This window comes from Silurus meridionalis, chromosome 3, assembly GCF_014805685.1.
Source record: "Silurus meridionalis isolate SWU-2019-XX chromosome 3, ASM1480568v1, whole genome shotgun sequence".
Lineage (NCBI taxonomy): Eukaryota > Metazoa > Chordata > Actinopteri > Siluriformes > Siluridae > Silurus > Silurus meridionalis.
The window spans coordinates 13,286,150-13,299,196 of record NC_060886.1 but is presented as its reverse complement, the minus strand read 5'-3'; the positions used below and the strand labels follow the sequence as shown (position 1 = coordinate 13,299,196).

General features: G+C 39.3%; 1 protein-coding gene across 2 annotated transcripts in view; it reads right to left on the bottom strand.

The window, feature by feature from the left end:
- The window catches only part of myo16 (myosin XVI), a 137,611-nt gene extending 129,775 nt beyond the window's left edge, over window positions 1-7,836 (bottom strand). The window contains exon 1 of one of the 2 annotated variants that reach the window (XM_046845155.1): window positions 7,567-7,836. Coding sequence is in view for 1 of the 2 variants with exons in the window: in XM_046845154.1 (XP_046701110.1) it covers window positions 4,481-4,502 (22 nt within the window). In the remaining variant the exon portion in view is untranslated. Of the gene's footprint in view, window positions 1-4,480; window positions 4,736-7,566 lie in introns of those variants that run through there. The other variant, XM_046845154.1, reaches the window with a different exon arrangement.
- Between the last annotated feature and the right edge of the window lie 5,211 nt (window positions 7,837-13,047).

Here is a 13,047-nt window from a genome sequence, read left to right as displayed (position 1 = left end):
GTATATATATATATATATATATATATATATATATATATATATATATATATATATATATATATATATATATATATATGTTTATTTTATTTTTTTTAAGTTTAGCTTTATGGTGTCATTATCATTTTAGCCTTTTCCATACTGCAAAGTCATTAACATCACATGTGAATAATCACACAACTCCCATGTAAAACATACACAAATTATTTCACTCATGGACTTTTGACGTCATTCATTTTTTCCCACCCGAGTTTAAATGTGTAATTTCAAAGAAAAATGAAATGCAAATTCACAAATTTTTCATAGATTACATATGACATAATTAAAGATAGCTAGCTAGCTAGATAGCTACATAGATAGATAGATAGATAGATAGATAGATAGATAGATAGATAGATAGATAGATAGATAGATAGATAGATAGATAGATAGATGTAAAATGTAGCACTCATGCAAATAGTGCAGATAAATATGTAGCATATTTACAGCATGTGATATATATATGTAAGCATATGTACAATGAATGTGAAATATGAATGTAAATGTATGATAAAAAAAAAAACCTTATATATATACTTTCTGTGCTCTCTCTCTCTCTCTCGCTCTCTCTCTTTTTTTTCTGACAATATAGAGAGCATTCGTGCTTTAATTTCTTATGGTGACTTAAAGAGTAAGATGAGGACACATTTATTTTTACCGTCTGATTGACTTGGCTGGAAGATTGCATCAATTTTTCTTGTCCTATTTTTTTTTTGGGTTGGTCATGTGACTATGCTGAAAACAAAAACATGCAATTATCCAATTACAATCCTTAAATTGTTATTTACTGTCATCCTTACAAATGGTTAAACTAAGCTGATAAAGTATGAAACACCGACGTTTAGATGAATCAGTGAGTTGCATAAAAAAACTGCTAAAATCTGCCATATGCCCAGTTGTACAGTTAGATATGCGGCTGCTATGCACTCACCCCCGTCCCACTTCTCATCTGTTCTGCCATTGTACTGTGTCACATCTACAGTCTACAGAGCATTGTCTTCCATGTTTCCTATTGTCACTTACACTACGTTTATGATGTTGTGATGATTAGCTGTATATGTGGACAAATGAACTAAAGAAACAGAATTTCCCATGCATTGTATAATTAATAAACTATTCTGTCAGAGCAGATCCCCAAGGGAAAATTGCTCTTGAAGATGGTGAGAAGAATTCATTGCCAAGGTTAACAGGCTTGCTTAAAATGATCACATGGTAAAAACAAGCAATCCAACTATTTCAGTAGAAATAAGAACAACAGTGGCTGTATCTGTGATAGCAAATCAGATTCAATCAGGTAGTTCACACTCTTTGCACCTTCATGCGAAAACTAGGATAATGTCAAAAATGCAGCACTTTACAGACAGCAGTCATGCTGTCAAATCCAACAGAGTCAAAAAGGAGAAATATGCTAATGCAAGGCTCCCTGGGTTTTGTAGAATATGTCACTTACTCAACAAACAGACAGAAAGAAATGAAGGCAGAATCAAAACATGAGAGAAACACTAGAGTGCAGGAAGATAGACATGGACCTTCTTACTCGCCATCTGTGCAAGTCATACTGTTACATTGTGTGCACTCCAGTGGTCTTTTCCAGTCATGCAGAAAAATGTCAGGTTAAAGCAGGCAATAGCATCAATATCTTTCACAAACAAATTCCCATAGGCTTTTATCTCAGCTCAAAATCAGTATAAAACTATCCATACACACAATAAAGTCTTTGTAATTTCTTATCTTTGAGTTTGAAACACAGCCTTTTCTCATAGTCAGGTTCTTTTAGTTTTAATTGCCATGTTCACAATGTAGTTGCTGATACAAACAAACAAACAAACAAACCGCAAACAAACAAACAAAAACCCAAGGAGTACAAGAGTTGACGATGAGATTTGCAAATGAATAAAGTAGATATAAAAAAGGAATTAAAGAAAGGATTTTTTAGACTATGTTGATTCCAGGATGCAAAATGTGGAGGTAATAATATGCAGGTTTGCATAAGAAAGCCGTTATAATTGTTTTGATCACTGTTCCCTTTCAGAAACTTCAGCTGCATCAACAACACTGAGAACACTTCTGCGTTGTCCATGCTCTGAATCACATGTGTAATCCGTCCAATGGAAAGCATCACAACCAGGAAGCTATAAAAAGCGCTAGCTTCTCTTTGTTCTTGAAGCGCTCTGTGTGTATTTCTATGTCAAATTGCTTGTCTACTGTTTGTCCAAAATATGAAGGCTACCAAAAAGACTAATCACATCTTTCGGCTGTGTGGCTAGTCTGGATCTTGAGGGAGCCGACTGTGCACATTGTGCTCGCATGTCCATGCGGATGCTCCACTCCCAGTGTGCACTCTTTGAGGAGGGTGCCCCCGCTCCTCACACTTCTGGCCTCTCATCCCTTAAGGTCCAGGAGCTCCGTCGTATGGCGGATTTAGCTTTCAGGGCCACAGAGGGGACCGCTATTGCCGTTGGCCAGTCTATGGCCACCCTAGCCTCCATTGAGAGGCATTTATGGCATACCCTATCAGGTCTTTCAGAAAGGGATAGGGCCCTATTGCTGGACCACCTCTCCTGTGGCTGCTTGGTGGGACACTGCCGGGAGAGGCTCCAGTGAGCACTCTCCATGATCTCCACCCGGAATCTTAGCGGACTTGGAGAACTTGCAGCCTAGTTCGAGGCTCCTAGAGCTGCACCAGGGCATAGCTCCGGCTCTAGGCGCACCGTAGGTCACTCTCGAGAAAATGATACACTTAAGGGACTACCTGGCAGCCTGGGAAGCTCTGCCAGACATGTCTTAATGGGTCATGCATACTGTAGATGATTCAGTTCAGGTCTCCTCCCCCCAGGTTCGACGGGATGTGTTCCACCCAGGTGGGACCCGAGCAGGCTCTGGTTATGGAACAAAAAGTAGAAAGTCTCCTGAGGAAGAAGAAAAGGAAAACCTTACGTCCACAGAACGAGTCCGTGGAGGAAGTTGGAACAGTTGCTTACAGTATCTGTTATGGCCCGCAGAGGAAAGGCCTTCATGCAAACAAGCAGACGCTGAGCAGGTGAATTATCGAAGCTATTGCATCCTCCTCTCGAGAGTCCTCGGGTCGCCCTGCTCCCTTCGGTGTCAGAGTGCACTTGACCCGGAGTGTGGTAGGCTCTAAGGCCTGGTGCTCTGAAGTGTCTCTCAATGACATTTACAAAGCTTTGCAAACTTTTGTCAGGTTTTATAACCTTGACCTTAGTGCCACCCTGCCCTTCTGTCCTTCAACCTAGCTGTGCTCCTATACACTAGGCAGGGATTGGTCAGCCTGGCGGTATTGGACTCTCGTTCCCATAGCGTTGTTGACCCAGCTCGAGTTCCTGAAAGAGAATGTCTCCAGGTTACGTATGTAACCTTGGTTCCCTGAGGGAATGAGACGATGCATCTTCATGCCACACTAGCTTACAGAAGCTAATGCTAGCTTCACTTGATGCGCTTTTTATAGCTTTCTGGTTGTGATGTCACCCCACTGGTGATGAAACCACTTTTCATAGATGGATTGCACATGTGATTCAGAGCATAGACAACACGGAAGCGTTCCTCAGGCGTTGTCGATGCAGCATTTCGTTCCCTTAGGGAACCAGGGTTACATTCGTAACCTGGAAATGTTCCTACCACAATCTGACATCCACTTGCAATGCATTTTATTAGACAAAATATTTTTTGTTGTTAGTTTTTTTACTTTTTTATCTCATCCAAATTAATTTCTAGTTAGATCACTGCCAGGACAACTCTGGAAACGTGCTTCTTGACAGATTTTTTTAAACAGGAGTGTGACTTAAATCAAACACAGCATAAAAAGGTTGATTTTTTTTTTTACAGACATGCCACAAGCCACAGGCTGTTATCAAGCCAGACTTTGTAGAAATCACAGTACACATATTAACAGCAGTCCTTTTCAGATGGGGAAAATTTACTCTGTGTCGATTCAATAAATTCAGGTAGATGTGATTACACATATTCTACAGTGAAACTGAATTCCGGTTATTGTGAAATTGTTAAAGCATTAGTATATTATTTTCCTTTTTTTCAGCTTCACATTGGTCAAATGAAATGAGCATGTGTGAGACTGTTCTAAGGATATGAAGATCAGCAGGTTCTAAAATACTTAAATCAGCTAAAAACAACCATTCAAGGGACAAAATCACATTTTTGCCCATTTTGTTGAAAAGATTGACGAAATACAAATTAATATAATGGGTAAAAAATACTCTTTTATACATTTTTGCAAAAAACAAGATATTATATAATATATAACAACAATTTCAGTATTTGCAAATCTCACATATATTTGAACTATTATTATACTGTATCCATATGAATATCATACACAAAACTAAGCCTGACCCATGAGGGAAAGCTAAAAAATCCAGCCACATTCTTAAAACTAGATATTTTTTGTAGCAAACCACAATCCTCCTACCTGTTTCATTCTTCCTTTTCATCTTGTCCTACACTTCCTCCTTTCTTCATAGCATTCCACACTCATTAATGCTAACAGTCCTCCCCTGACATTACAGGAACAACTTCTAGCTCAGCATAGACAAATGTCTCCTTAAGACAGCTCCTCTCATCATTTTTAAGAGCACACTGAAAATGATGATGTATGACAAGTGATCACATCTGTCATTTTCGTCTGAAGTGTATGCATTAGTGTTAATCCAGTCAACTCGCTGTCCATGACGCAACAGGCAGATGCTGAATGAGTTTGCATCTTTGGCTGAAACACAGTAAGCTTATCAACTGTACATACCAGCCTTAAAATAGAAGGTTAACTATCCACAGAGGTCTTTAAGTGCATTACTGTGTGTGTGTGTGTGTGTGTGTGTGTGTGTGTGTGTGTGTGTGAGAGAGAGAGAGAGAGAGAGAGAGAGAGAGAGAGAGAGAGATCTCAAAAGAGGGAGGAGAGAAATCTAGGAAAACACAAATCTACTTTTTATTTTGCTGCACAACTTTTGAGCAAATATATTTCTGTTTTCATTTTCACAGATTTCATTGCTTTAGTTCAACATCACTTTGTTGCCTGAAATTCTGTGAATAAGCTTTGCTGTAACTGGTGTAATCAAGACATTACCAACTCTACTGGTTTTCCTTGAGAAATGAAAGCATTGCAATATGCAATTATAATTAGCCCATTGCTACACAATGCCCACAGTGTGGCACAGCTGTAAACCTGATCTGTACTCAGAGAAAACTGCAACTTGCATGAAGGGATTTTTAGTAAAAGACAAGCTTTTTCTTGGCTCATGCTCCAGCAATGAGACACCCAGCGTGTGCATACTCATCAATCACACTCATCTGTCTCTCATTTACAGCCATTACACACTCGTTTACAGCCCTGACTAAATGCTGCTCAAGTCAGTTTAAATGTGCTGTAATATTTTGCATCCTAGTTAAGTTGAGTTTCAGAGAGGACCTTTTATCACAAGGCATCCAGGTCTATTCATCAAATATGAATAAACAACAAGTCGATTACAGTCAGAACCATTGGTAGATTGTAGGGTGCCAGTGTTTAGCATCAAAGAAAATCCCAGGGTGCAGACATAGATGTCAATGGACACTTTAAATGGAGCTCTCAGACTGAGCAACTTATTTAAGGTCAGAGAAAAAAACATGACCAGAGAGAAAGGTGGGGATTGACAATTTATACTGGCCAAGGAAAACTAATCATAATTCCAGACAAAAATTTTATTTCACTCTGTTTTAGAGCATTGCCCTGATGCACAGCTGAAACACACATATGGCTACAAAGTACAGCAAAGAGTGAACAAGCAAAATGAAAAAAAGAAGATTTCAATGTCTCTCTCTCTCTCTCTCTCTCTCTCTCTCTCTCTCTCACTCACACACACACACACACTCTCTCTCTCTCTCTCTCTCTCTCTCTCTCTCTCTCTCTCTCTCTCTCTCTCTCTCAGGAAGCAAAATGTTGTATTCAGAGATCTCATCCATAAAATCACCAGTTCAAAGCAGATAAGAAAACAGCAGCAGGTGTACTTAGAGTGGCTGTGGGGGAAAGATTGATGGAGTGAGAAAAGAAAGAATGAAGGGGGGTGGTGAGGGGTTAGGTGGTGTTTTTAGTTGAGAACACCCTAAATCAGGTTAATGTGATGGATTTGTTCCAGCTCCCCTCCTGGAGCCTCTAAACTGAAGACATGTCAGAAACAACAGTGTTCACAAAATATCCTATAGACACCATCTGCAATCTGTTTCCACTGTTTATCACACACACACACACACACACACACACACACACACACACACACACACACACACACACACACACTGTATAAACACTTAGAACCTGTAACTTTCATGATAAATCTGTGGTCTGTCATATATAATAATACAAATAAAATTAAATTTTAACATCCATTGACAGAGTGAAAATAATAAATATGAATATTTTATTTCTGAATGTTTTAATAACAATTTTGTTTCACAGTGTAGCATGTCATATAATAGGGTGTAAGACAATGTGTGGAAATGTCCCTATAAAATGGGAAACGGTTTCTTTAGGGGGTTCTTGTCAAGAACGATCATGTCAGAAATACTCTGGAAGAATACAAATATTTGAATCCAAACCCAAAGTTTCTATAGTGTGAAGATCTCCCATGTCCTGGGATTTAAACTCTACTAAAAACAAGTATTCTGAAATGTCATATTGTAACCCTGGATTTTAGACTTATTTGGGAAATATTATAATTTGCATTGCCACACTTTTATATACCCTGTTCGAATTATATATTGTGTATTGTATCTTTATTTAGTACATTATTCTTTTATTTGACTAGTTTTTATATTTTTTTCACCCTCACACAATGAGAAATTCCTTGTACATGCAACCCATGATATTTGACAATGAAGTAGTCCACATGCACCAACATTCAAAAGTAAACTCAGAGTTTATACTATACCTGCTTTGGAAAATAGTCTTTGGTTGTCTTTTGTCACATTTGTGTAACCTGCATGCCATATGTTTGTGCTATACACTTTGATCTTAGAACAGTGTAATCCATGTACTTCAAGCTGTATTAACTCAGGAAGGGCATCTGATAAAGTCAACCACGACAGAGAAGAGAAGGATGTATCTGTGGGGGATTTGCACTGATGCTATGGAAACATTCGAGTGACAGTATGCTCTAGGACTGCTATTTATCACTGACTGACAGAGCCTTCCCACACACACTAAAGACATCTGGATGGGTGACCTGAGGTCCATAAATCCAGGACAAACCACCTGCTGCTTACATATGCACACACACACACACACACACACACACACACACACACACACACACACACACACACACACACACACACAAACACAAACACACAAACACACGGGCTACTACTGACCTACTAGTACCTGCAGCTAAACACATTTATAATTGGCCTGCTTGTATCCAAGGGGTAGGAATATTAGTTTGATATACTAAATGAATATACCAGACCTCGTCCAACAGTCTATGAGCTATAATCTTGGACAGAATCACAAAGAAACACACTTACCTTAGTTTTAATCCTCACCAAAGTCCTTTGATTACAGATATGATATAAACCGATAGGTCCGTTGTAGGCAAGTGCTGTTTAAATACTACTAAATACTTCATCTGTAATGGTGAGTGACAGTGAAAGACTAAGTGATGGATAGAGAGCCCAGTACACACTGAGCAGAAAAGAAAGTTTGAAATAGATTTTTAAAAAGGGCATAGGGCAGGATGAGACAGATGTAAATCTGTAATTGCATCTGCTTAGCTGAGACCAGCTGCTCTGAAACAATGACCGAGGACTTCTGCTTGCCCTGAAACTCAATGTGTGAAAGACGAAAAGAAGGGTTTCAGGAGGAGGAGTAAAAGGGAAAGAAAGGAGGAGAGAGAAGGAGGACCAAGGTTATTAATTATGTGCCTCTGTGGGCTGACTGGTTCACTCCTTCCTTGGCTACTGCACATGGCCCTGCCTGCAGGCATCATATGCAGAAGGAGAAGGGGGAAGAAGGGCAGCATGAAATCACTGACATGCTGTCATACTCTTCACCAAGCATCCTGCCCCTGCAAAATAAACATGAAAAACAAATCTCTTCTGCTTCTTCCGCTCACAGAACTCTCACTGGTTGGTATTAGCATAACAAAGACAAGTGCTTGACCCTCCAGATCTCTCTCACACACAGTGAGAGTCAGGGAGAGAGACAGAGACAGAGACAGAGACAGAGAGAGAGAGAGAGAGAGAGAGAGAGAGAGAGAGAGAGATACCAGCTGGTATAGAAAAATAGCACAAGTTCAAAGAGTGTTTCAAATATCTGTTTAGCATCATTGACTGTTACAAATATCTGAAGTAAAATGAAGAGATAGAGAGCTCAGTGCAGTTCAGATTGCTTGTAGAGAAACATTATGATTTTCAACCTACAAGAGAATGTGCACAAATGTGGAGATAAAGGCTGCATTCATTCCCATATACTTAAATACTATTGTCTAATTTGTTGACATGACATTTCATGACATTTACCCTGATTTTTGTTCAACCACAACACTGCTTTTTGTTTTTGTTTTGTATACACCTGTGTTTTCTGAGAACAGTAATGACTTGGTAAACTGCTTGTTTAATATTTTACTCGAGCCTCGAGTCTTCTGGGAAAAGTTTCTGCTGGCTGTGAATGTTGCTTGGGGAGGATATGATTTCATGTAGCCATGAATGGCCTCAAATGGCACTCTAAGGCAATTATTTTTCTTTTTAGTTTATTAAGATGAATTTTGCAGTTTGACTGTAATATTCATGTTTATTTTTATATGCTTAAATTGAGATCACTAGTGGTGCCAAAAGGATCTGATGAAGGATGACACATAGGTCAGAATAGCAATTAAGATGCAACTGAGTTCCCATTTTAGACCATTTAACTACCGCTTCGAAATCCTTTCACATCTCTCTTTCGAGCAGCCTAATCCTTGAATTGTTACACAGAAAATGGGCAGAACAAACATTTTTTTGGTTATTTATCCATTCTAATTCCTAATCTTCCCAGCGGAAGCATGAGACCTTGAAAGTAAAGCGCAATGAAAAGGACATTTTTCATTGGCTTGTCCTGTGGCAGCGGGTGTGATAAATAGGCCGCCACTTTGCAGTGCTTGCTCTCTTTCTTACCTCATGTTCAATGAAAAAAAAACGGCTAAGACACATGAATTATTAAAAGCCAATTCCAGTGTTTTTTCTTCAGCTAAATGCAATTCTGTGAATAAACAAAAACCATCGCAACAAAGCGTCTTCACCAAAGGAGAAATAATATTTAAATAAAAATAAATAAATAAGAAAAAACACCAGCCATGATCTTTCCAAGAGATGTAATTAGTATCATTAAGGGCCACCATCTTTCCTACATTGAGATGTACAGTCCCTGACAAAAGTCTTGTCGCTTATCTATTTTGTAGAAACACCTGCTATTAACCTGACTTTTATTTAATCAATTGGTGTTAGAAATAGCTCATATGAAAAGCTAAAACCCTCCCAAATTATGTTTAATGCACTGAAATAAATTAGTTTCACTGAAAAAAGATTTAGCATTTAATCAAGACAGAAAGGTCATATTTTGGCAAGACAAAAGTTTTTGTCACCTATACAGAAATTAAACAAATTTATTGCAAATACAAAAATATGTCAGCAAATTAAGTAGTGGTGCTGTGAGATCCAAATGTAATATCTTGTATGAATTCTAGGAGCTTAAAGGACTGCATCCATGCGGTTTGGCAAGGATTCATACAATTTATTGATGAAGTCATCAGGAATAGCAAAGAAAGCAGTCTTGCATGCCTCCCAGAGTTCATCAATATTCTTTGGTTTCGTCTTCCATGCTTTCTCTTTCATCCTACCCATACGCTCAATGATGTTCATGTCTGGTGACTGGGCTGGCCAATCCTGGAGCATCTTGATCTTCTTCGCCTTGAGGAACTTTGATGTGGAGATGGAAGTATGCGCTGGAGCACCATCCTGCTGCAGAATTTGGCCTCTTTTATGGTTGGGAATATAAGAGGTAGCTGAGATTTCTTGGTATTTTAGACTATTGATGTTGCCTTCCACCCTGCAGATCTCTTGCACACCCCCATACTGGATGTAACCCCAGTCCATGATTTTTCCGCCATGAAACACTGTTTTCTGGGAGAATCTTGGATCCATGCGGGCTCCAATAGGTCTACTGCAATATTTGTGGTGACTGTGGTGTAATTCAACAAAAAATTAATCTGAAAAATCCACCTTCTGCCACTTTTCCAGCGTCCATCTTTTTAGCAGGCTGTGGGCCTTGGCAAATGCCACACGGTTTTTCAATTGTCTTTTGTTTAGTGCTGGCTTCTGGGCACTGATTCGACCATGGAGGCCATTTCGAGACAGAATCTGACAAACTGTTCTGGCTGACACAGGGACTTCAGGTGACCAGGTCTCGTGGAGCTCTGCTGCAGTGGAAAATGGGCTAGCCTTGGATTTTCGAGCCAACAAATGGTCCTCTCGAGCAGTTGTCTTGCGGGGTCAGCCTGACCTGGGCTTGTCAAAAACGTCGCTGGTCTCTTCAAACCTTTTTTTATCCTCTGTACTTGATGCTGAGACACATTGAAGGTGTCTGCCACATCAGCAGTGGATCTAGTCTTCAGCCTCTTGATAATCAAAACTTTAGTCTCAGGGTGAATCTTAGGCATGTTTTCAGAGGTCTAGTTGCAGTTGATGTAAAGGTCTAGTCTACTGGGGTTCTTTTTATACACACATGAGACCTAACTGACCCATTATTAGTCACAGGTGAAGCTCATATTACAAGGCAACAACACTTATGTCTTTGCAAAAATTGCCTCAATGGGCTTTACCAAGCTGTGAATATTAGAATACTTTTGACAGTTTCGTTTTGCACTGAAACATTATTACAAAAGCTGTTAGGATTAAAGATGAGCCATTTCTTGTAAAAAAAAAAAACTTGATTAGAAATATATTTCAGCGGCACTTCAGGTCAATTTGTACACAAGCGACAAGACTTTTGTCAGGGACTGTAGTGCTAATAAAGTTTCATTCAGAGAAAGAGATCTCTGTGTATCTTTCTTGGGTTGCCATTCCAGGCATTCTTTCCATATCCTGTTACACTGTTGTATGCCGACCTAGCGTTTTAAACAAAATATATAATGATACAATTTCTGTATTGCATATAAACACAACAAAGTGACACTTTTTAGGCAAAATGTACAACCCTGTCAAATCCTGTTCCCCATTTCATCTGAATTTCAGCAACTAAGATGCCTGAAGATATATTCAGTCTAAATTTCTGCAATTGTTTCTTTGTGCCTATGGTGAAAAATAAATCTGTGGGTGTTGCAGAAGAAACCCAATTTTATGTGCGAAGCAGTTCTTCCTACACAGATACATGGGGCGGTTGGAAGGATAGTGATGATCCTGGGCTGGTTTAGTAATGAGAATTGGGATTGGTTTGAGATGAATGTGTTTTGGGAGGGGTGTGCAGTGGAATGCAAAAAAAGTAGTTAATGAAGAAAGAGTCATTGCCCATAGTGTCTTGCACTAATCAGGCAATTAGGAAAAGGAGAAGATTGAGAGAGAATAAGAGAAAAGAAAAGAGAGACAGGGAAATGGCTGAAAGCCCATGACTTGCTGTTTAAGCCTGATCTTCCTATATTGTGTTGCTCAGTTATTTTATTACTCTTTTATAACTCTGTTTTATCATCTGAATTCTCAATTTGTCTGTGGTCTTCGGTGGTCTGGGAAGAACTGACCAGGCCTAGAAAATGATTTGGTAAGAAAGATAAAGATAGTGACAGATGTAATTGATTTTTTATTCACTAACACAAACACACACACCCTCGCTGTGCTCTAACCAGATTCTTTATTAATGCTCCATTAATATTTTTAAGGGACTCCAGCTATTTAGATCACAAACACCACAGATACCATGTGTGAATGTCCATTGTTAAAAGTGATGTACAAATAAATATGAATTGAAATTGAATTTAATTGAAGAGAGAGACAGTGCATGTAGGATGTTTTGAAAACAAGGTGAGGGAGGCGAGAGTGAGATGGTTTGGACAGAGGAAGGACATGGGGTATCGGTAGGAAAATGCTGAGGATGGAGCCACCAGAAAGGAGTAAAAGAGGAAGGCCAAGGAGGCGGTTTATAGATGTTGTGAGGGAAGACATGCAGGTAGTCGGTTTGAAAGAGGCAGATGTAGAGGACAGGGGGGTATGGAGACGGATAATCCGCAGTGGTGACCCCTAATGGGAGCAGCCTAAAAAAGAAGAAGAAGAAGAAGAAGACCTTGATGAGCTAAAATAGTGTACAATGTACATTGTGCATCCAGATTTTTTTATTGCAAGTTACATCAATAAACACATCTCCCATTCAGGTGCATAAAGACAATAAGTGACAGTAAGAATAAATTAAAGCAAATTAATATTTTGGAAACACTTTTTAGGTTACACTGGATGTGCTATGTTGTTAGGTAGCAGCTACACTTCTAATTATAAGCTGATTGTAGTAATATAAGTATTCTCAAGTGTGTGTGAATCAGTTCATCACTGTTTGGACACAGTGTGTGCAGCTTGTTTCATTTCCTGTTGGACACAAATCTCTCCACCCATGCCCCCCTCCTCTAATTCTTCACTGAGTTATATTCACACGTTCCTGACATCGGCTTCCGCCAATCTATAAGCCATCACCAAGGCAGTGCACAAAGACAGTGTGAGGAGGGGGAAGTCACTTAGCTGACACATTCAGTAATCAGAGGCCTGACCAGTACCCACATTCCTCTTGCTCAGTAGCCATGAGCACAGCCAGATACCCATTTTTTGGGTGTTGTGTTTTTTGCTTTTAAAGGCACAGGCCAATCAAATGACTGCCCTTTCACTTGGCCCTACCTCTTTATTATGAATTGGACTTCAGCCATTTCTTTTTACTGTATTTTCTTTGCCACTCTTACTTCTTCCAGCTCCCAGCTGTTAGCCTTCAGCAAATCAAGA